Raw genomic sequence first — 25472 nt, forward strand, 5'->3', positions numbered from 1 at the left:
TCTGTTCTGTGGTGGTCAGGACACATTTCTACAAGAAAAAGGAGGAATTACTTCACTCCTATTAAGCATGAGCTGAAACAGGATAAGAACGGGAGATTTTGTGTGTTTGTACATATGTCAACGCATTATCTACATCGTAGTGCCTTTCTCATTTGCACAATACTAGAAGGACCATAGAGCAAGCTCTTTATCAAGAGTAAGATTGAAACCCATGCCTTCAGGGTGACAACACTATTAAAAGCTTTGGAAAATGTGTCGGCTTTTATAATCCATCTTATTTCTGGATTGAATGTTCTATTTGAGAGAAAAGCTAAGATGCTCATAAAGGTGGGCATGGCATAGGTTCTGTGCAGGATCTGTGAATCATTTCATATAAGAAAATAATATTTAATTGCATTAAGTTTATATATATCGCTTGTCCTCTCCAGATTAAACCAAAAAATAGTTGCATTGAAAAAAACAAAACTTAACATATAAAAATATGGAATTAGTAGTAATGGTGCCAAAATAGATTTTCTTATTAGGACAGATTCATACAATATCTCTTGATTCTTTATTATTTCCCTCTTTATTGGATATATTTTTCTTGGATTTTATATTTATCCTCTCTGGGGATAAATACACTTTAGATTGTGCAACAAAGACTTTGAACTTTTTGGTAGAATTTAATGAGACAGTGTGACAGTTAAGGATCCTAATCTGTTTTATACATGTTTATTGCTTAACATGGTAAGTTAAAAGCTGTTACATAATTACAAGCCTATCCAATGAGAACAGTGTTAATTGTAAATTAAACAGGACTAAACTTAACATCCCAAGACTACAAAGAAATAAAGAATTAATTCAATTTAGATTTAATTTTAAAATTGTATAAAACTAAAACTTGTATCCATTTAATTATACATATAAATTAAACTTCACGACTAGAACTAATTCCATTTTAGTCAACCATAAGTAAAAGTAAAACTTTAGTTACGTGTGATCTATACTAAATCAAAAGTGGGTAACTACAAAGTGACTATGACTAATAAACATTTTAGGAACAAGTAAAGGTTTATTCCACACTGAAAAGAGAAAAAAGGCAACACAACGTTTCAGCTGTGAAGCTTTCTTCGGATATCACATGCTGTCATGTTGACATGACTAAAATATGATTAAATCAAACTGGTGACTAAATTGGTGTGTTTTTAAGTCACTGGATAAAGACTGGATAAAACTCTTCCCATTGTGACTGTAGCTGAATGATCTTTCTCCTGTGTGACTGCACTGGTGGACTATGAAGGTCTCTTGTGAGTGTGCTGGTGGCTTTTTAAGTTCCTTAACTGACTAAAACGTTTCCCACACTGACTGCAGCTGAATGGTCTCTCTCCTGTGTGAACACACTGGTGAGCTCTTAAGGTACTTGACTGACTAAAACTCTTCCCACACTGACTGCAGCTGAACGGTCTCTCTCCTGTGTGAATGCGCTGGTGGGTTATTAAGTTACTTGACTGACTAAAACTCTTCCCACACTGACTGCAGCTGAACGGTCTCTCTCCTGTGTGAATGAGCTGGTGTCTTCTTAAGTTAGTTGAGTGACTAAAACTTTTCCCACACTGACTGCAGCTGAACAGTCTCTCTGCTGTGTGTATGAGCTGGTGTTGTTTTAAGTGGTATAATTGACTAAAACTCTTCCCACACTGACTGCAGCTGAATGGTCTCTCTCCTGTGTGAATGCGCTGGTGAGCTCTTAAGGTACTTGACTGACTAAAACTCTTCCCACACTGACTGCAGCTGAACGGTTTCTCTCCTGTGTGAATACGCTCGTGAGCTGTTAAGTTACTTGAATGACTAAAACTCTTCCCACATTGACTGCAGCTGAACAGTCTCTCTGCTGTGTGTATGAGCTGGTGTTGTTTTAAGTGGTATAATTGACTAAAACTCTTCCCACACTGACTGCAGCTGAACGGTCTCTCTCCTGTGTGAATGCGCTGGTGTCTTCTTAAGTTATTTGACTGACTAAAACTCTTCCCACACTGACAGCAGCTGAACGGTCTCTCTGCTGTGTGAATGCGCTGGTGTCTTTTTAAGAAGCATGATTGACTAAAACTCTTCCCACACTGACTGCAGCTGAATGGTCTTATTATCAAGTCCTGTTGGAGCTGCTGTTGTTCCTCCCTGTTCTGACTCTCCTCTGTGTTTTGTAACTCAGTACTGATCTTATCAACAGGTGCATCAGTCTGCTGGCCTGCAGGGTCAATCAACTGGGGCTCCATGTCCTGCTCTGGAAGATTAAACTCACCCAGTTCTTCACTGTGCTCTTGTACAGACACACAGCCGAGTCCACTACAACCTTCTGTAATATTGTATGGGTCCAGATTGGTAATCTTCTCTATAAAATCATCAGATAGTAGGAATCCAGGTGTCTCACTCTCAGGCTCTGTCTTCATCATGGGCACAGAGTCCAGATCCTCCACTCTCTGTCTGCTCTCTGTGGGTTGCTGATTGAGTTTCTCTTTCCCTTCTGCAGAAGTGAGCTCTGTCTCCTGCATCATACTGGAGCTCCACTCCTCCTCACTGTGCTGCTGTTCAAGAGGAGCCCTTTCCCCAGCATCAGGGAGAGCACTGGCCTCTAATCCTGCAAATACAGGACACAAGGACAAGACCTTTAACATGGGATGAAAGTAGTATTTAAAAAGCAAATAACAACATGGAGATCCAAGAAAACAAATGTTACAATATAAGGATTTTTAGCATCTATACAGACCACCACAGAATACTAAAACACCCCAATGTTCACTTTATCCTTTCATAGTACACATTTAGTCGACAGTGTTAATTTAGTCGACAAAAATTAAGACGAAATGTTTTGCAATTTTAAAGAAAATGAAACACTAAAATAATCCACAATGATAGTGACAAGGACTTGATTGCTTTGCATTTCTGCTTCAGTGCACTAAGATGAGACAAAATGACCTACTGGAGTAAAACTCAAAGTGAAATTAATTTTGCAACATGAGATTCACCATTTGTATATTTACTTTTGTCTGGCAAAAAGCAGGCTTGCTGTAACAGGTACAATCCTAAGTCTGAGGCTGTGTGTGGACTGTGCATTGCCTAAGGGCTACGGATGTGTAAGAATCGCAGTTATCAGGATCTGCCATTTTCTATCTTCTTCTGTTTTACAACTGTCTCCCATTTCTGGATGGTCTTTTCAACACCTCCTGTCATGAATTCTTATTGTGTGTTAATTGACTGCCACAATGAGATGTATACACTAGAATAAGCAGATTAAAGAAAATTGAAAACTAGAGAAGAAAGACATGCTTGTGGTTCTCCATGCTTTCAGCTGGAAAAAAAAGATCTGGAGTCAGGAGTATTTCATGTATAATCAGACCAAGAAAAACTCTTGTACAACATTACCGAAGATAAACAGAACTCAGCCACATTATGAGTTGAAATCTGCAATAGATCTGAAGTGCCATCTGAGCTACAGCACCCAGACACTGGGATTAAGACATCTCTTTAAAGCCCTGGCCAAATCCAAAGACGGTACAGTTAAAAAAAAACTACACATTCCTGTTAACATGGCGGTGCATTTGATCCTTGCCTTTAACCAATGAAACAGGGTGAAATGTCACATGGCTTTGGGGCCGAGTTTTGAAAGCTTAACTTATCGGCAAAAAGTGTAATTTACATCATAGGCTACCTCAAATTGTCAGTTACACAACTCTGTATGTTGCTTAGGCCACTCCTATTTGCCTTTTTAGTTATGGAGTCGGGAAGATAGAGCTCTGGGGTGCAGCTAAAAAAGGTCCCGTTACCCACAGAATGTAGATGATCCTGAAGACCAGAGTCAGATGGACAAAGGTTGCAAGGTGGGGAGTAAATGGATAATAAACCAGACAAGTACTGAATAAGGATGAGAAAGTTAAAACTGACTCAAAACCTGATAGGAAGTCAGTGCAAGGACTTGAAGACAGGCGTAATGTGATTGCTTGCTTGCAACCCAGTAAGGATTCTGGCTGCCAAATATTGGAGATTGCTCAGTGTGGATTTAATTACCCCAGTGAACAGGATGTGCATATATTTATTCTAGAAAAATCCCTTTCTTAGTTTGTCTTGTGCCCTTTAAAAGAAAGGGAATCAGTGTGATATTCTACAATGCAGAGTGCTACTACCAATATTTACATATGATATTCGTTAAACAAATTAATACAAGCAGTTTTTGAGGATTTATTTGCAGGATGCAAAACTAGAGATGTAGGTAGATAAGAGATAATTTTGGGAAAGCTGAGAAATGCGCTGATAACAAGAACACTTACTAAAAGGGTTAGGCAAACTTTAGATAAATTGACAGGAGATGTTATAAACTGTGCCAGCGGCCAAATCACCCTGCAGCTCTCAACTGGCAGCCCACTGAAGCTAAGCAGGATTGAGCCTGGTCAGTACATGGATAAGATACCTCCTGGGAACCTATGGTTGTTGCTGGTAGTGCTGTTACTGGGACCAGTGGGGGGTGCCCACCTTGCGGTCTATGAGCGTCTTAATGCCCTAGTATAATGGCAGGGACACTACACAGTAGTGGGCACTGTCTTTCAGATTTGACGTTAAACCGAGGTCCTACCTTTCAGTGGTCATTAAAGATACCAAGACGTTTCTCAAGAAGAGTAAGAAGTTACCCAAGTGTCCAGGCCAAATTTCCCCCTTAGCCTTTACCATGGCCTCCATACTATCCCCATGTATGATTAGCTCACACTTGGCCTGCGATGGACTGGCTCCCTGTCCAGGGTGTAACCTGCCTTGCACTCGTTGCTTGCTGAGATAGGCTCCGGCTCTTCCCGCAACCCCAAATGGGATAATGCGGTTAGGAGGATGGATGGATGTTATAGACTGCAGAGGAAGATGATGAAGTTAAGAGACAGAATGTTTACACAGCTACTGAAATGAGGATTGCATTTTAGATTTTCTGCATTGAACTGTGTGTTGGATGCACGTGAACTGAAGGAATGTGCAAACATAGCTGATAGCTGATCCATGGAGCCAGGATCTTAAGATGTTTATATATAGAGTTAATTTGTTTAAATGACTAGTTATGAATATTGATGTGCCAGAGAGGTGGAAAGACTGTTTCCTTAAGCTACCACTATAAAATAATTTATCCTCAGTGAGATCCCGCCATCTCATAGCAGTTTTTATCACTATGTATAGAGTTGTTACAGTGTCGTTAATCCCATCCATTTTCTAATCTCTTTATCCAGTACAGAGGAGCTGGAATCTATCCCAGCATGCAACAAAGCACAAGACAGAATACACCCTGGACATAGCACCAGCACATCACAGGGCAGACGAACAGACACAAACACACACTCACAAGAGGATCAGTATTCCCATAAGCCAATTAAATCATATCACCTGAAGAAAACCCACGGAACCCAGAGAGAACATGCAAACTCCGCAAATATAGTACCCCAGTAATTGAAACTAGGGCCCCAGTGCTGCAAAACAGTAATGCTAACCACTGCACCACAATTAGAAATGGACGGATAGCGTAGTCATCTTTCTAGTTCAAAGAATTGCATGCATAATTTAATTTTGAAAGCCACTGAGACATCTGGTGCTACTGTTGTATTTGTGAGAAAACATGCAAAAAGATTGCTTACAACAAGTGATACGGCCAGCAGCCATATAAGTCTGCAACTCACTACTAACTGGTGTGAGCCTGGCCAGTACCTGGATGGGAGATGTCCTGGGAAAAACTAAGGTTGCTGTTGGAAAAGGTGTTAGTGGGCCCAGTAGGGGGCTCTCACCCTGCGCTCTGTGTGGATCCTAATGCCCAAGTATAGTCCTTCGGATGGGACGTAAAACCGAGGTCCTGACTCTCTATGGTCATTAAAAATTCCCAGGGCGTTTCTCGAAAGGAGTAGGGGTGTAACCCCAGTGTCCTGGCCAAATTTCCCATTGACCCTTACCAATCATGGCCTCCTAATTATCCCCATCTATGAATTAGCTTCATTGTGTGTCTGTTTTGTTTTTAATGTCTTAATCTTGTTCTTCTTGTAATTAAATTGTTGTACTTGAAGTTGTAAAACTCAAAACCTTGGTTTACCAGGAGACTTTAATGTGATTTCTTATTATAACATGCATCTGCAGTTGTTATGTTTATATTTCACTATATTTACCCATAATCATTATGCCAGCATAGGTTAAAGCAAAAATGGACACTAGACTCTAGAACCCAGTAAAATAGTAGATAATTTGGATTTGTTGATGTCTTTTAGGATTTTGAACACTTGATTCAGGCCCCTTCATAGCTTTCTCTGTTCAAGCTAAAAATAAAAAGGTTCAGTGTGTAGCAAAGAAGCAGCAATAGATTGAATGTGGAAAATAAGTCTCGTTCTAAGTTTCTTGCTTTTGAGAGCAAATTTACCCAGATCTGCAATATTTTAAAATATATGCCGTCATTTAATAAAAATATCAATGTCCAGTTATATGCTTGAACGAGACAGAAAAATAACGATTATGACCTACATATTAACACACTGACCAGAATAATTGAAAAGCTTTGATTCAGAGCCCCTGCAGTTAGTGTTAATTAGAAAAACAACAGTGTTGAAACCTGAGCACAAATTCAGCTGCTCTCCAGCTTTGTTCCGCACGGCTTTTTGTTACAATTGAGCTCAGAGCTGGAGATGATCTCTAGATAGAACCATATTAACTAGTCCGCAGCTGTGTGCTCCTTTCGAAAGTTTGTTGCAATTACTCTACTCTCCTCCCCCATTGATAGCTGGAGTGTGGTTAGCGTTCTTGCGCAATATGGCACCATTGGTGGTGGTGGAGGGGGGTCCCCATTACCTATAAAGAACTTTGAATGGAGTGTCCAATAAAGCGCTGTATAAGTGTAAGCAATTAATTATTATTATTATAATTAACAACTGTGCCATCTTAATCCTTAGTTAAGACATTTGATTTTTATGAACAGTTAACATTGATTATTCATTCATTCATTATTCAATCATTTGAAAGTACAATAGGCTTCTGCAAAAATAAATTTAGATGGCGAGAAAGATGTGTAATGATACATCTATACAAGGGAATTAGAAGTCAAACAAAATTCACATTGTTTAGTTTTAAACACTAAGTTATATATGCAGAAGCAATGGGTGCCATTTGCACTTTAATAATAATTGCTTACACTTATATAGCAGTTTTCTGGACACTCCACTCAAAGCGCTTTACAGGTAACGGGGACTCCCATCCACCACCACCAATGTGCAGCCCCAACTGGAGGATGCGACGGCAGCCACAGTGTGCCAGAACACTATCAGTGGGGAGGAGAGTAATGAAGCCAATTCATAGATGGGGATTATTAGGAGGCCATGATTTTAAATGTTTAATTAAAAAGTAAAAAACAGCATACACAAATTTTCTAAGCTGATCATAAGGAAGAAAACTGACCCATTGGTTGCACATACAAAGTGTTTTTTGTCTAAACCAATTATATAGATTTTAAAGACCTAGTTATAAATAATATCAGTGAGATAAAGAATGTGTATATTACTTTTCCTGTTCTGTGGTAGTACTTTAAGTAACTCATGCAGTAATTACCCTATAGTTATTACAAATTCAGTATTGGTGGAAGCCTCTACTAAATAAACTGAAAATAATGTTGCTTTGAAACTTTGAAAAAACTTCCTTTGAAAACATCATTTCAACACAACTTATAGAAAAGTACAGAATTATTAACAGTGATGTAATAAATAGAACTTATTAGGAAAGATTCATACGATGTCGCTCTATAAGATTATTTATTACTAATCAAAAATAAATTACTTATTGTATTGATATTTGACATTTCTGGGGATCAATACTCTTTAGTCTGTGCAACAAAAACTTGTGCTTTTTGACAATCTTATAAAATGTGTTAAATATGTTTTAGACATACATTTGATTATATATTGCAATTTAGTATTTATTATACATTTATACATTTTATTATACAAATAAATAAAAATGCTTAAAATGTGACTAATTTTGTTTTAATCAGTTTAATTAAGATAATTAATTAAGACTAATTATAGTGAAAATTGAGTTGACTGGACTAAATTAAAAACGGATGACTAAAAGGTGGCTATGACAGACACTTGACTTGACTAAGACTATGACTAAATCAAAAACTGGAGACTAAATTAACACTGCAAACAAATACACAGAAAAATAACACGCAGAATTAGCAACTTTTCTAAACACACATTACATTTGTTGGTAACAAATACCTCTATTGACCGCAACAATCAGCACTGACCAGCAAAGTCTTTTAATAACCACGTTAAGGTTTAAATGTGAAAACAGCGTGGTGATTGGTCAAAGCCCAAGCATAGTCCTCAGTGTGCTGTTTAAGGTTGAACTCTAGAAGCAGTGACTGGCTTAGACAGTGAATTCAGAGAGGGGCACAAATGAACCAGGCAGGAAGGGAGACAGTCTGATACAGAACTGTTTAATTACAGAGAGGCTCCCAGCTGAAACAGAAAGAGGTGAGCTAGTGATTCAGAAAAAAAACAAAGAGGGGAAAAAAGGCAAAAGGGCACAGAGATAACCAGTGGGAGAAAATGAGACTCGGGGATGATTTTCCACTGAGTCATTACTTGATATGAGGGAAAGGGTTGTTTTGAGTTTACTCGCAGAAAGGGAAGGGAATGCTAACACGAGTGCAAGACACTCAATAACAACAACAGTGGATTGAATCATAATAATAAAGTTTTCTTTTTATTTTATATAACACCTTTAAAAGAGGCTTCTCAAAGCTCTTTACAGGGGAAAAAAGCCACACAGTGGGAGGAGGCAGCAGAATTAAACAGGTACAGTTCTACTGATCAATAAGAGCAGACAACACTGTCCAGACATTGTCGCACAGAAACACCAAGAGAAAAACCCTGGGAACAGAGATTCCTTAAAAATCCAGGACACTCCTCCAAGATCAATGAATAGAGCAGAATCCCCAAACTTAAAACACCCCAATATGCTGCAGCTCACCAGAGACATTCCAATATTCACTTGCTCCTGCACCTCAAACCCCTGACCAATAGAAAACATAAGAATGCATATATCTATCGACTGACTGACCATTTTTATCCTGTTTAAAATGTCACGTTTATGTCCAGATTTTATTTGCTTTTGTAAAACCCAAATCACTGAAAAAAACATTTGGCCAAGATTATATTAAAAATAAGTTAAATAAATTAAAAAGATATTAAACATAATTCCAAAGATAAAAAAAAACATTCAACAACAAGATACTAATGTATTCTGTAACAATTATGTAAATACAGTAGCTCATCATTTTTTGCTCCAGTTACTGAATGATATAGACTAAACAACGTCTAAACAATGTGTTCTCGGCCTTGTTACTGAAATACAGATGAGGGGATGAGGAGAATGAGAGGTTAATACAGACCTCTCATAACTGGTCACTACAGTACACTTCACTGAGAGAAAAAGGTTAATAAAAACACGAATATTCCAAATATTCCTGACAGAATATTCCAGAGGAATTACTACAGACAGACCCTGGTGGACTGGAATGTTAAACAAATATAAAAGCTAAACAAATACTGTATTTGTATTATAATAATTGTGTAATATTATATACTGTATATATATTTCCTAATAACATCGGATTACACACCGATTTAGAGAAACAGATGCTGAATCTGCTGAGATGCTGAGTTGTTTTTAGCATCATAACCGGATTATAATAATTTCAGTTTCCAGTAAAGCATCCTGTCGCTATATCACACAAGTCTTTCCACTTCACTTTGTATCTCTCCACTATATTCTCACCAGTGAGGAAGTTAAGGACATTGTTTTTAAACTCACACACACTGACTTCATACAAGTCACCACACTGACCTGCCAGCTCCAGTTTCGTGTCCATTTCTTCTTTTATTTCTGCAGTGACTTCACAGGGAAGCGTGTGTCCAACACGATCTGTCTGTCCCTGATCTCCTCCTGCTCCCGACTCCTTCTCGCACTGCTGCAATCTCACCTTCAGGCTCTCGTTCTCCTTCTTCAGTTGCGCCATTTCACTCCCAACAGTGTCCTCCACACACTGTGTGATTTTAAACACGGCCCGTCTCACCAGGACCTGGGAGACGCTGCGGAGTTTGTCTTGAAACTCAGAGTCAGACATCCTGTTTCTGAAAACGTCTGAAACTTCATACACGATCGATTTGAGCAAAACCTGCATGAAAGAGTGAAGCTCAGTTTGCAGATTCAACAAACACTCCGCCATCCTTCTGTAGAGTCGGTCAGAAACAAAGGCTAAATTGTGGAGTTTAAACGCAAAAACGTTCTTATTTTATTCTTCACAGATCCTGCATTCAGGCCTGTATTCCGTTATACACAGCTGACAATTCGTAGCATAGTAAAAAAACAAAATAACTTTCTTCTTGATTATTTTTGCTTAAACAACTGACTCAATCACTGTCGCGTGGATGAAATATCTGTTGTGTTGAGTCGCGCAGCATGATGACGTAATTCTTTAGGGCTGCCGCAGCTTCAGAACAACTGAGGAGAGGAATTTTGAGACAGAGGTATTTCTGCAACCCCTGCAACAGATATAAACCTCACCACACCTGCTAGCGCCATCTAGTCAGGACGAGTGAATCACCTGCGAGTTACGCAGTGTGAATTTTTTGAAACAGAAAATGTATTTCCAGATTTTACTTGCAGGACACTATAATGTACATTATTATCAGCCCAGGATTTCATGTAAAGCTATTTTTAAATCGAAGCACACATCACTAATCACCTGCTCTGCTCAGTTTTGTGATATAATATTAAATGCAATCTCTGAATAAGTCACTGAACTGGGCCAGACCAACTGAAAGGACAGAATGCAGACAATAACTTAACAGATTTAAATTTTATTCTTCTATTGCCCCTCCACAACCCACTCAAATTCATCTTATCTAATAAATACATTTTTTCTTCCTTTCATTTTCTTTATACACCTCTCTTTCCCTTCCTTACTATTTTTTCCCAATGTTTTTTATCTCTCACATCTCTCCATACTTATAGCTTTGTTTATCTTAGATGAAATATGTCTCAACAAGGCCACATACTTGTTTAAATTGATTTATTTTTCCTTCCAGGCTATAAACAGTGTTTTCATCTTCAGTCTGTCCAACAGGTTGATTGGCCCCATATTGTTCATCTGTTTCTACAGAACAGCTCTTCCTCCAAAATGTAAGCGTAGCCAATGTTGGTGAGACTAGGAGCCTGCAGAAAAGAAATATGCCTATTGTAATAATTCTAAGAATTGTTCTAGTGCAAGAGCTTAACCAAAACTGTACCTGTATTTCTAGGTGTTATACCAGTTCAGTCATATATACATTTTGTGATCAGTCACCTTGGAGTCTGCTTAACCAGTAGAAATCAAATACAACTGAAGTTTTTCTTGTTGAGACTTAAACTGTTAATCTTCCATATCAGGTAAGTGTATAAAAAGTCAGCTGAAACTCTTCTTGTCAGAACTACTCTCCTGACTGTAAGGAGGATACTTCTTCTTGGTCATGTATTCAATAAACTCCTCTTCTACTTAACAAAAAATGTCTCAAGTGGATTTTTGTTCTACATCTCCATTCGCAGGTTTTTGGTAAAAAAAAATCACCAGGATTTTCTTGTTAGCTGGCAGAATTCCTTCTGCACAAATGAGCAAGATTTGTATTTCATCTTTCACAAGTTATATGCAATTTTTGAAAAACAAGTTGTCCAAAAAGGAAATGAATACTTGCATTGAACCAAATCAAGCCATATTTGATCTTCAATAATTATGATACATTCTATAGGACAAAACAAGAAGAAAGATACCGCAGGATTTCAGAAACAGGATTTCCTGTTTATTGAGAGAAGCTTTTACAATCCAGGAATTTTCGTGTCCAAGGACTTCAATGTGCTTTCCATATACAGCTGCCACTGAAGCACAGCACAGACTCAGAAGCTTGACATCTCCCAAGGAATATGTTGAAATTGTAGGTGGAAGAGGAAAATGACCCTCAAGTACAAGGACAAGATGATCATCTTGATCTCGCCACCTCATGACTGGTCCAGTGGCAGTGCCCTGACAAGGTGGCTGAGTGGTTAAGGTGATGATTGCTAATCCATTGTGCTCTGCACGCATGGGTTAGAATCCTATCGTTGTTGTGTTGTGTTCACTGTTCCTATTTGAAACTGTTTAATAAGCATTCTTTGTCATTGGTGTTCCTTTACGAGAACAGCCAAAGAGCTTCCTCTATATTTATTTGAGTGAAGGGGGGGAAACCATCTATGTGCAGAAAATAATCATTGAATTGAAGTGCTGCCCCACATAAGTAATGTCTGAACTTATTGTTGGTAACCTGGAGAGCAGACCAACCTCTTCAGTGATGTAAAGCACAGGACCTGCAGTATGTAACATACAGTAAATATGATATTTCAGTCTTCTGTGGAGCAACTCATACGAAACTCTAAATCCCAGGGTTGTGAATTCAAGCTCCATGCTGGTGTAGCGGCAAGGCTTATTAATAATACAGGAATTAAGTTTTCTGCTCCCTTGCCTTGCTCTCCCTCATCCTAGTGGTGCTGGACACAGAGAGGCCATTCCATTTGGTTCAGATTTAAGATGTTTTTCCTGATAAGGAACAACTCCCAAGTCTGAGGTTCTCCAGCCACCCTAATAAATGGTCATCTCTGGTGCCTTACTGTCTGGGAGATTCCAAGGGAGAGTCTCATCCTAGGTTGTTTACAACCCTAATGTCAGAGAGCATAATTATTCATCCTCCACCTTGATCAGCTAATCAGGAACTGGTAGGGCAGGGTAACCCCACATGGGTCTCAAATGCCCACGGAACATTCAAGCAATGAACAACCGTAGTTCCTCCAGATAAAAAAGGCAGCACAGGGCCCAGAAGATGCCCCTCCAGGACATTCTGACTCAGCTCGGACAATCACGTGATAGAGTCGAGAACGGAGAACGTTCGCGTGTAACCAAAGGATCCGCCCAAGGTTAGCCCAGTAGCAAGCCTCATGAACCCACCGCGAACGCTCACCTGATCAACGAGTGAACTAAGGTCGGAACTGTCAATAGCTGGATCTTATTATTCAGGGCTAGCACTACACTGGGAACGAAACGGTCTTCTTCCCATCGAAAGAGCGGACCCACAGTCACTTTTCATGTCCACAGTCTCTGCTAGTGGAGCCAGGACTAACTCCCTCCTTCTCCCACACATCACGCCGGACCAGGACTGCCTGGCGCTGGTCCAGAGGATGCCGATTGGATGCAGCAACAGCCTGTCACTGTTCTCTTGTGTCCGTGGGAGATCTGAATCCACACAGATTGGATGAGTATTCAACATTCTGCATTACAGCTTGAGAATTCAATTGTTACCTCAACCCCAGTTGATATCAATTTAATGCCTATGAGTGATGTACTTCCCTTTGAGTATCTAGTGTAGAAGTTGTAATCAAAGTTCATTTACGAAACAGTATAAATGAATGGTATACTGAATGTATGTCCCTCATGGTTTGTGACTCTTCGTTATTGAATATACAGTATAAGGTCAGCAGGCTTGGGGAATTGAACTTTAAGGTGAAGACTGCGGGTTCAGTAGCAGCAGAACCTGATCAGTATCAGTTGACTCCGATATACTTTGAAAACTTAACTTCTGGATTTAGAGTCAGATATGCTACCGTTGCACAATGGGGTACTTAATTAAAAAAAAAATAGAAAAACAATCAGTGTTCCTTGATCTGTTATCGAGAACAACACCTGCACAAGAGCTGCGCAGGAAGAATGAAATGTGGTCTGGGAAGAAGAGACTCTCTTCGGAAGAGCGGTGCTCTTCACAGGATAATTTTTTTTGTGACGCTGATTTGTCTCCTTTGGGGAATTCAAAGGTGCTGCAGCTGTGACCTCGTGGTGCAACGGTAGTGTGTCTGACTCCCGATCAGAAGGCTGCGTGTTCAAATCACATTGAGGTCAGCTGTTAGCTTTTCAGGTTATGCTGGTCCTGAACATGGAATTCACACCATGCAGTTGAGTTCTATCTGTACACCACATAGATAATCTAAACAAAATAGAGCAGTACAGGACACGCAGTGTGGAGCTCACACAGCGAATAGCCTTGAACACAAGAGAAAAGGCACAGCTCACATCTGCTAAACATCATATGTGACTTTAGAGACAGCTACTGTACATCAGAGAATGGAATCCCGGAAGTTTCAGATAATTTTTTTTTAAATACAGGTTCAAGCAAACCTGAAAGTTAGGGAGTTTCGGACACTTTTCTTTTATTAAATAGTGTCTGAAGCCTGAAAATGTAATTTGAAAAAAAACCCGCTATTGGACATTAGCAGGTGCTTTTTGTAACGATTTGCTATTTCATGCTGGAAAACAAAGGAAACAGACCCAACGTTTGCTTTCAGGTGCGCTTCATTACATAATAGACATCTATTACTGAGGAGCTTGAATAAAATTTACACGAGCCAGGTAGAAGTCGAACCTACAATCTTATGATCCGAAATCAGATGCGTTATTTATTAAACCGCTGGTATTTCACATAACCTGAATTTCCCCATAGTGTGCTCAGCACCGCTACTAGTAATACACCGCCACGTCTAAAATTTCAAAGTGAGAAACATGTGTTTTCTGATTTTTTATGAGTTTTAAAATATCATCTCTTTAAATCAGACAAAGGGTTTATGTTTCGCACTGAAATTCTGATTGATTGAGAATTCAAATAAAGACTGTTTTCTTCCACAACACCGTATGATTATCACATCCACCAGACTCTCCAACCTCTCCAGACCTTGCTGGGTGAGCATTTGCTCCGATAAATTAGGTCACGTATCATGTTAAATCACTTCTTCTCAACACAACATTTCCTGGTGCACGTTTTCTCTATGAAAAAAATACATTTTTCCCTTGCACGATTTCTCGTTTTTTATCAAAGCGTACAGAAATAAAAAAGAAGAAGAAATAGTGTTGCAAAAGAACTCTGTCGCCCTTGGGAGATGTCAAACCCATTGGACATGAAAAATGACAGATAAAAGCCAGTTCTCTTCGTTTCTCAGTGTCGGGGCTGCTACTGTATGTAAAAGAGGCAATTTGCTCTGAGAGCAGGTTCAGCGCTTACTGAACGCAGATGTCTCAGAGCGGTGTGTCCAAGTGGCTGTAAAAGGGGACAGGTGTCCTGTCACCATAGGTTAGTTGGTTAAAGTGCCTTTTTCTTAAACAAAAGAACCTAGGTTCAAATCCCAGCTGTGTATTTCTTCTTATCTTGTAGTACAGAACGTACCATTTTGGTCACTCACAAAGGGCTTGATTTTGTTAAATGCAGGTGTTCATTTCCTTTCTGGAAAACTTGCTTTTGATTAAATTCACACAGCTTGCAAAACATGAAATTCAATTCTTGGTTATCAGTGCAGAAGAAATATTACCGGCTGGCATAAAGAATGGTAAGAGATTTTTTTTTAACCAGAAACTTGTGATTCGAGAACCCAGTAGTCAGTCTCTGTGGCGCAATCAGTTAGTGCGTTTGGCTGTTAACCGAAAGGTTGGCGTTTCGAGTCCACCCAGGGCTGGGTTTCTTTTGCGATGTAAACATTGTCTTCGCATAGGTAGATTGGATTTCTCAGCGAAACCATAGCCATTTTAATATTTGCAGGAAATTCGAGTGTTCAACACGTGTCAAAAATGTCCAATAATGCCCAACATCTCAACTCCCCAGAAAACCATATTCACACAAGAAAAATGATCGTCGAATCATCATTTATACTCCCGTCACATCCTCTGCTGAAATATTTTAAAAATACAATGCAGATTTGTTTGAGAACTTGACAAGCATTGTTACGTTAGCACTGTGCAGTTGGATTTTGATATTTTGACATATTACCTTAATTTTAAACATTAATACAATCTATTGTAATTGTGTTGTAATATTAAAATATCTTAGCTGAGGATGCAAAGGGGTGAAAGGGAAAGGTCAGAGGGTACAGTAACAACAAGGTTAGGATTGGTGGAGGTGGTAGGGGTGTTGATGGTTTTTCTCTGTAGAGGACGATTGAGTTTTTTATCCTTCTCTGAAGTGAGAAACTGGAAGAGTTGGGAGTTGAGAGATCTGATGAGGTTAGATATAAAAGGAAGATGATGTTGAGCTGTTAGCGGTAAAAATTACTTAATGTCTTTGATGTTGTCATCCACGGCTCCACGGCCAACAAGTTGCGTTTCCTTTCCTATCTTTTCAGCATGGAATAACCCTTTACTTGTTCATTTGCAGCCTACGCATGCTAACGCAGCTACTCACCTGATATTTAACATTCCTATAATCACAAATATGAATGTCCACTGTGGGTATATTTTCCATGATTATTTATTCTGTCATTGAAGCATATTTTATGTCATACCGAAGTGTCATAATCACTGAATTTTTTTTTTCATTTAGAAAGTAAGAAAATGATAAATCACTATGAATTGCATTTAGCCTGTTCTGATCTAGATTTTCTATATACTTTAACATGCCATGTTCACAATGTCACAACTCAGAAATGCAACAGTGAAGTGTTGTAATTACAAATGTACATAGTGTTGGAACATTGAGATGTTTTGGTAATGAGGAAGGAGGGACATGCCATGTTCAAATGGTACAGTAAGATTTCTTGTATTTCGGGATTAAGAGAACCTGTTACATTGTGTCTCACACCTCAGTGTCAGAATTTTGAGACATTTTCATAATCAAGAGGGAGGGCCATAAATACAGTAGAAAGTGCATTCCCAATGCATTCTCTCATGCTTTGTTCCGAGGGTCATATTTAAAAAATGTTACAGTAAAATTTCCTAAAGTTCAGGATTTTGATAGTCTGTTCCATTGTCTCTCACACCTCAGTGTCAGAATTTTGAGATGTTTTTATAACCAGGGGGTAGGTTTATAGCAATAAGCAGAAAGTGCCATCTGTCACGATCGCTAACCCCTCCTCTTAAGGGAGCTCCAGCCCTTCCTCGTTCCCTCCCATTGTTTGCACCTGATCCCTATTCCCGTTCCCCCTTAAAAGCCATACGCGGACCTCACTCCGGGTTCCTCATTGATTTCCACATCATGAGAGCCCGGGGTCTTGCTGCGTCTGGCTCCGTTATGCTTTTAACTTTCTGTTCCTAGTTACTGGTTCCCCTCGCCGGTTTTAACTCCCTGGATGGATCCCCTGGCCTTGGACTCTACTCTTTGTCTCTTTTGGATTTCCTACATGGATTGTTCACCTGGACTCACTTCCCCTGGACGCCTGCACTGCATTGACACGCCCCCTGTCTCCAGACCCTTTTCCTGCATGACTATTTTTCCCCTTGTGTCTTCACTATTCTGGATCGTGTCGTCCGCATAGGGCCCGGAAAGAACTGTTCGTTACACCATCACCCTTTGCTTATCCTCGGTTAACCATATATTCTCATATGCCATGTTCTAAATGTCCCATTTATATTAAAATTTCTTGTAAAATGCAAGATTTTAAGACTTTTTATGATCAGAAGGCAAGGTCGTGGTAAATATGGAGAAAGTGCCTGTGAACTTATGTTTTGCCTTTGTCTTATTTACTTATTGTGTTTGTGTTATTGTGAGTTTTGAAAATTGGTTTACAATTTTCTGAAATGTGTTTCACACAAAAATGCTATTTGGATAGTCACTACTTACATATTCCCCTTTACTGAGGATAAGTACAGTAATCCATCCCAATTAATACTTTTAAGAATTACTATAGAGAGCTATCTACAGGCGAAAGCCGGCATAACATCACAGCAGCAGCATTTAAGGCAGAAGAAGAAGCTGTCGAATAAGAAGCCAGCTTCAGCCTCGTTAATGCAATATCATTGGGTGAGGTGAAAAAATATTTCTTGCTCTGAATCCTAACATTTTTATAGGAGGTGTTCTAGTACTTCTTGCCTCAGATAAAACTGCCAATACATCACTTATTTCTATTCCATCAATAGCAGCGGTGTTATCGGTACTGATTCCTAAATGTACGTCCTGTCATCATATAAAATGTCGAAAGTTTTGACTGGACTCAACTGATCAAATTTCTCTTCGATGACAGTTATAATTTTATCCAAAATACATCTGAAACAAATTTGCACGTTTTTTTTTATCCAGAAGAGCATCATCAAGAGACTCAAAACATACCTCCTTTCCAGGAGGAAGGATTGTTCAAATGCAAACATTGGTCCAAGATCAATGTACTTTCCTATCGCTGTTGCTTCTTCAAATCCTTCATTTGAACATCGATATTGAGGGATGATATCGTACAAATTCTTTTAAAGCAAATTTTCTTAAAATATAAGTCTCTGTTATAGTTGTCTTGGAAGTTTCGCAAGGTATAATAGACAACCTTGTGCCCTCCGCTAAAATATTATAAAATACAACAAAATGTATTTACATAGAACAGCATTTATTGTTACATGTATATTAAAATTAAGATAAATATACAAAACTATTAAAATACAAATGTACAGTCCTAACATAATCATGCTGTTCAACTGTCCTTTTTTGCTTGTCAAGTTCTCCAACAAATCTGTGTTGTAATTTTAAATATTCTAACTAATGGTGCAACGAGAGCATAAATGAATTCTCCTGCCAGCCATTCGAAGATCAAAGTCCATGGCTGAATATGACGTCCTTGAATTATGGTCATTATTGGCCATTCCCAGTGATATTGACTTACATACTTAATTGTTTAACAAAAGAATCACATTTCCCGCAAATATGAAGTGGGTTAAGGTTTTGCTAAGAAATCCAAATAAGTAGAGATGAGGTTTACATTGCAATAATGAGAAGTGCATTTCTGGGTGGGCTTAAACCACTAACCTTTCAATTAACAGAGACTCACGTGTGTCCCTTTTCTCCATTTGCAAGCTTCTGATTAAAAAAAAGAAAATAATGCTTCTTTCTTACCAGCCTGCGATATACAAGGCAAGATTTGTATTTCATCTTTCACAAGCTGTATGAATTTCATGAAAAGCAAGTTGTTCCAGAAAGAAAATGAAAACTTGCGTTAAACAAAATCAAGCTGTACATAATCATCCATAGTGATACATTTTGTGAGACAAGACAGGAAGAAAAGCACTGTTGGGATTTGAATTCAGCATCTCCTGTTTAAGAGGAAAGCATGTTAACCAAATCAGCCAAAGTGCCATCAGTGTATCAACACCATCTCTGACTCAGTGATTGCAGCTGACTGTCACTGGAGGACAGTTCATCGTGAACAAGTCAGCCTGCATAATGAGGGGGAAGAGACTGACCTCTGTGATGCAGTATCGACAAATACTAACCTTCTGTCCAACTGTTCTCTGCTGCATTCTGGATTAGCAGGTAAATATTGGTTTCCATGCATGTGTAGGGGTTTTGTGTATTTACTTGGACAATTATTAATTGTAGCAGTAAGTCACAAAATGATTCTTTGATGGCTATTAGAAAACCGACCTTGCGGGTTAACTCATTAACGCACACACACAGATACTAATACACTTATTAATACATAAAATGTGCATATAAACATAACAGATCTTAAGAGTGTGGGTTAGCAGAATACAAAAGGTATATATTAAATCACGAAGAGTTCCAAACCAAGAGGGACATACATTCAGTATACCATTCATTTAGACTGTTTCGTAAATGAACTGGGATTACAACTTCTACACTAGATACTCAAAAGCAAGTACATCACTCATAGGTATTAGATTGATATCAATTGTGGTTGAGGTAACAATTGAATTCTCGAGCTGTAATGCAGAATGTTGAATACTCATCCGATCTGTGTGGATTCAGATCTCCCACGGACACAAAGAAGCAGTGGCAGGCTGTTGCTGTGTGCAATCGGCGCTCTCTGGCTTGGTGCCAGGCAGTGGCCGGTGCGGCTGGCGTGAAGGAGAGGAGGGAGAGATTCCTGCTGCGATGCGCTGCTAATGCTCTTTGAAGACCGGCTATTTAGTGTTGGCTGAAACTAGCAGAGCTTGTGCACATGGAAAGTGACTGCGGGCCCAAGCAAGTCACACTCTTTAGATGGGAAGAAGACCAGTTCGTTCCCGATGTAGCGCTAGTCCTGAATCCTGAGATTCAGCTGTCGACAGTTCCAACCCTAGTTCACTCGTTGATCAGGCGAGCTTTGGCGGTGGAGTAACGGTGGTTCACGAGGCTGTCAGCTGGGCTAACCTCGGGCAGATCTTTTTGTTATGCACGGGCAACCTCTGTTCTCGACTCTTAGAACAAAGGAAAGTTCTGGCACTCGGACACACTGGCCGTTCCGTGGTTGTCCGGGCTGAGTCTCAGGATGTGAGAATGTCCTGCCCTTGGGAGCCTTCTGCTCCTGGGCCGTCCTGCCCTGGAATTCTCCTTTGAATTCCCTTTAGAAAAGTCCACAGAATTCTCCTGAATCTTACTACAGGCTCTCTGTGTTGCCTGTTTTTACCTGGAGGAACTTCAGCTCGTTGATTGGCTGAAAGTTCCATGGGCACCAGAGTCCCACGTGGGTTACTCGGCCCTACCAGTCCCTGATTGGTTGATCAAGGTGAGATATGAGTCATTTACTCCTGACACCTAGGAATGCAGTCCAGATGTCCATCTGGCACTCCCTAGACAGATAGGCGCCAATGGATGACCATTGATCATGATAGCCAGGCTTAGCTAAGTGCATCCCCCTTTGGGAGCTGTCCCTTATCAAAGGAAACCTTAAATCAGCCAGCATGAATAGTTTCTCTGTGGCTGCACCACAGAGATGAACAGAGATGGGGCCTCATTTGGGAAGGCTCAGAACACTTAATTTTTTCTTATTAATAAGCCTCGCCGCTACAACACATATGCAGTTTGAGCAAACATAAGACAATAACGAAGTACCACAAACTACCAGGCATCTAGTATCATTAGCAGTTCAGGTGGGGAGCTGTGTCACCATGTGTAGGCTGCAAAGGAACAAGTAATAGGTCTATTCCATGCTTAAAAGAAAAGAAAGAAAACACAACATTTCAGCCGTGGAGCCCTCACACCTGAAGAAGGCTCCACGGCTGAAACGTTGTGTTTTCTTTCTTCTCTTTTCATCTAGTGTCATTAGCCTTTTAACAGTTCCTGTCAAAATAAAATAGAAATGGATAACATTCTAGAGAGAGTTTGAAATACCAAGGTACAATTTAAAACATATCTCTTCCACTACAACCACAATATTTTGGAGAGATCATTTAACCTCACTGTTCTGACATGTCCGTTAGCCTCCGTCCTGCTTCAGCAATGAATGTGGCGGGGCACATTCCGAGGGAGATGAGGTCAATCAGGTGGCAGGAAAACCACGCTATGCTTTTTTTTGAGATCCTGAAAAGGACAGAGGGGCCATCTATATGTGTGCAGCTGGATATGTAATTGCAGGTGGCTAGCAAATTCTGCTGAAGCCCCACTGCCTGGTGTGGACGGTAGCTGTGCATGTTGCAGCAGAATTGTGCATGTGAGATCAAGGGGGCATGTCATGTGTTTCAGCACTTCACTCCATTCAGAAGCACATGATTCCCTGAGTTCTTTGGATGACCTGTGGACCGATCTTTCACGATGAAGAATTCCTTAAGAAGAATAGATCTCGGCCCACCATCCGAATGCCTCCGTCTCAAAACAGCGACCTCCCACTGCCCTTGGTCTGCAAGGCAGTCTTTTCAAGTGCGATGACGACGCCGGGACCTTCGTTGCCTATTGTACGAGCTGAACTTTTGTGCTCATCAATTCAACGCTCTTTCCATCAACTCATCTTGTCTTTTGACGCTTCGTGTTTTGCGCTCCTTTGACTATCGGCATATCGGGTGACTGCAAACACTGAAGTTCTTGCTTACGGAGTGTGGAACATTGTTTTCAAGTGATCGCTGTTCTGTCATGTTGACGCCGAGTGAATCTTTCTTTGGCAACATGGGCAGGCTGACAGCAGTGCGAGCGAAAGTAATGGCAAATTTCTTGACTTATTTCTGAATGTGAATGTTCTTTAGAAAAGGGATGTGGCGTTGCTTCTCGCCCGTGTAAAGGTCACGCATTCCAGACGTGGTTATGAGCGAACAGTTGCCGCAAGTGTTTGAAAAGAGCAAGAGAGGAAGCAGCCCTGCCCCGTGTGAGGATCAAACTCAGGCCCTTCAGATGACGAGACTGACGCACTACCAATTACGCCAACAAGCCCAGCTGCAGTACACACACCGGAAAGTTTGCCTCACATGGATTTCAGTCGCCCGTTCCCTAATCTTTAGACGCCCTCTGCTGAATGTTGCATTTGCCTTTTGATCTCACCGATACATTTTTGGTCTGTTTCTGTTGCGAGTCCGTCTTTCAGATCTCACCTAGCACAAGTCTCTGTGGCTGAAGTGGCCTCTCTGCTTCAGCATCGTGCCCTCACTCAGCCATTAAAAATGTCACTCGGACTTCTGACATGCTGACATGAAATGTCAAGAGAGAGGGGCGGAGTGACGCTTAAGCCAGAGAGAAGATGAAAAGGGGGCGTGGCTGCGAAACGCTTGACAGCTGCACGATGCTCTCCATGCAAGGCGTGACCACAGGCTAAAGGACACCTTTCGGCACATCAAGCTCTAAGCACACACCTGGAGGATGCAGGAATTGATCCTGCTACCTCCCACATGCAAAGCAAGCGCTGTACCATACAAGCCAACCCCCCTCGCTGGGACTTATGCCTCGGCGTCACCTAGTGCCGCTTGTTCCCCTCTTACCGGGCACAGTTCACTGCCCTTCGTCTGCAAGGCAGTTGTGTAATTGCGGCTTTCTTGACTTATTGATGAAGGTCTGACTGGACGAGCGAATGGCGCCTCTCCCCCATCCTCAAGCTCGCTGACAGATTGAAATGATAAGTGCTGCTGTGGCTAGTTGGTCTAGTGGTATGATTCTCGCTTAGGGTGTGAGAAGTCCCGGGTTCAACTCCCGGACGAGCCCTCGTGTGCTCTTTTCCTCCTCTTCCACAAGACTGGGAACTGATATCCACTGGGAACTGATATCCACATCACTTCGCAGCGTCTGCTTACGGCAAACGATGGAATGTGACTAATGACTGAACGAGCCTGGTGAATTCTCATCAAGTGGCACAATGAGAGCGTGCAGTCAGCTGTCCAAGGCGGCAACCTCATTGCTTGTTCAAAAGAACACGTACTGAAAACTCATCACCACTGTGTCGTAGATGAGCACCGCGATCGCTTGTTGTCATGCGTCCTTACTTGGGAAATGCCACCGAAACGTGTGCGGCTCGCCTTGCGCTCTCTGCGCCTCGCATATTTGTGGAGCTGTCTGCTCTTCTTTCTGTTGAAGTAATCAAGTTACGGGGCGTCCTGCAGCCTATGATGTTCTCACTGAGAGGTTTCAAGATTTGAAGGAAAACTACGAGCTTGATGGCTCAAGTCGAACGAATGTGATTGTTAAGTAATCGATGATCAAAAGCACGTCTTCTAACAATTCGTGAGAGTATTATCAGCACTGTTTTCACTCGGATATACTTTTCACTTGCTAAGCTGACAAATTGGACGAGAATATGCCGGAGACGCACTCAGTGCAGACTGAAGTTCGGAAGGAGGTGTGGCCCTTCAACGCTTGACAACTGAAGGACATTCTCTCCGCAACGGAGGAGCACCTGTCAGAAGTCGCAGAGGCTGAATGAGAGCACCGGGCTCCCGAATCTCCAAACTCAGACCTGGAGGATGCGGGCATTGATCCCGCTACTTCTCGCATGCTAAGCGAGCGCTCTACCATTTGAGCTAATCCCCCTCGCTTCATGCTTCTTGGCATCATGGCTTACCGCCTCTGCCCCTCTTACCGGGCACCGCCCACTGCCCTTGGTCTGCAAGGCAGTCCTTTCAAGTGCGATGACAACGCTGGGATCTCCGTTGCCTATTGTACGAGCTGAACTTTTGTGCTCTTTCCATCAACTCATCTTGTCATCTTACAGTCTGGGTAATTGGAGACTGCACTGTTCTGCTTCCTAAGGTCATATACGGGTTTTTCTCATGAAGCCGTATTGAGCAGTATTTCTCGCATTGTGAACATGTGCACACAGCGGTCCCCCGGGTTCCAGTTAGTGCGTAATTACGCATCGATGAAAAACGAAATTAGCTCACTGAAAGTTTGATGTAGAGAATGTGGAAATTTCCACAAGTTGTGGTCTTTAAAATGCATTTGGTTTGAAGACGTTCTGTGTTTCCATTGTGAAGATATGGACAAAACAATATTTGAGCGTGGTAAAAAAAGTAATAAAAATGGCAAAGTGATGGCTGAGAAAGCATTCACAATGCATTTTAATCACAAAGCAAGTGTTTTTGTAACTCTAAGAGATTTCGCGAAAGCACTACAGGTGTGCCAAAATCGTTTTTGAACTTCAAGCTAACTTTACCCCGGTCTTAGAGAAATGACTGCCTTTCACTTCTCTGTGTTTTCTTTCACAGCGCTGTGCACTTTTTCATTGCCTCGCTTTCAGAGCCTCTGCACAGCACACGACTCGACATCAGGAAGCACATTGAAGTGAAAGCAATAAGAGGTGAGTGGGTCTGTTCGATCACAGTGCTAGGCGTATCTCAAACAGTGTGCGTGGCAACAAAAAAAGCTGCTCTGTTTTGAACTGGGGACATTTCACATGTGAGGCTAACGTGATAACCACTACACTATGGAAACAGTGGGAAATTGTGCCCAGTGGCCCAGTGCTGAGCTTCGCCAATGCTATTCAGGGGCTATTCAGGGGCCAATGCTATTCGATGTGAATTGAATGCTATTCAACTCACCAATGCTATTCAGGGGTGGAAAAGGGTGGAGCCGTGTGTGTCTTTTGTTCAAAGACACCCCCATCTCAGAGCCGGAAGTACAGGCCTTCCTCCCGCAGGTCCACAAAGATGTTATTTTTTAAGAAGATCCTGCGAAAGTCGGCCATCCGCCTTTCAGCCCTGCAGTAGGCCAGGCTGACAGAGAAGCAGTCCTTCACCCTGGCAATGTACAGCCTGACAAGGTCTGGCTTCAGGCCATTGTACATCATGAGGTTCCTCCTCTCCCAGACAGCTGTCCTCGTTAGGCTGAGGAGGAGGTTCACTAAAATGGCGTTAACCCCCCTCTCAGACCCGCGGTACCCAAAGAGGAACAGCTCTTTCCAGGGCACCCCGTCAAGAACAGCTCCTCGAACTGAGCGAAACAGGCCATCCAGCAGATCCGTCAAGTACGCCCTGGCTCGAGCTGGGGGAAGATCTTACCCCAGAACACCTCTGAGACCGGCACTCTGAAGCGTTTCGCCAACATCAGCCTGTAGAACATGCTGGTTGTGCACCCCAGGAGGTCCACCCCACGGTCTCCCCACTTCACCCTCATCTCCGGCCAGGCCGGGCCTGCTGCCCCGTCTTGTAGATGGAGCTTCTCCAGCCAACTGTCCGGGAGACTGAGTTTGAGCTGCTCGTAACATCCAACATTCTGATGGATGTT

At 41.2% G+C, this 25472-nt stretch overlaps 1 protein-coding gene across 1 annotated transcript; it reads right to left on the minus strand.

The window, feature by feature from the left end:
• Positions 1-645: 645 nt before the first annotated feature.
• LOC148664369 (uncharacterized) lies at positions 646-10431 on the minus strand. The gene is made up of 2 exons (XM_088631492.1): positions 9889-10431; positions 646-2617 (listed from the first exon to the last, which is right to left on the minus strand). Exons 1-2 carry the CDS (start codon positions 10268-10270, stop codon positions 1275-1277), a joined length of 1725 nt encoding a protein of 574 aa, XP_088487618.1. The 5' UTR covers positions 10271-10431; the 3' UTR covers positions 646-1274.
• Between the last annotated feature and the right edge of the window lie 15041 nt (positions 10432-25472).

The sequence above is a fragment of the Lepisosteus platostomus genome, chromosome 5 (genome assembly GCF_059453375.1).
Source record: "Lepisosteus platostomus isolate fLepPlt1 chromosome 5, fLepPlt1.hap1, whole genome shotgun sequence".
NCBI lineage: Eukaryota > Metazoa > Chordata > Actinopteri > Semionotiformes > Lepisosteidae > Lepisosteus > Lepisosteus platostomus.

Coding starts and splice junctions, on each gene's coding strand:
- LOC148664369 (XM_088631492.1), bottom strand. CDS start 10,270: ATGGCGGAGTGTTTGTTGAATCTGCAAACTGAGCTTCACTCTTTCATG. Junction 2,618..9,888: donor CACGAAACTGGAGCTGGCAG/GTCAGTGTGGTG, acceptor CTGTATTTGCAG/GATTAGAGGCCAGTGCTCTC.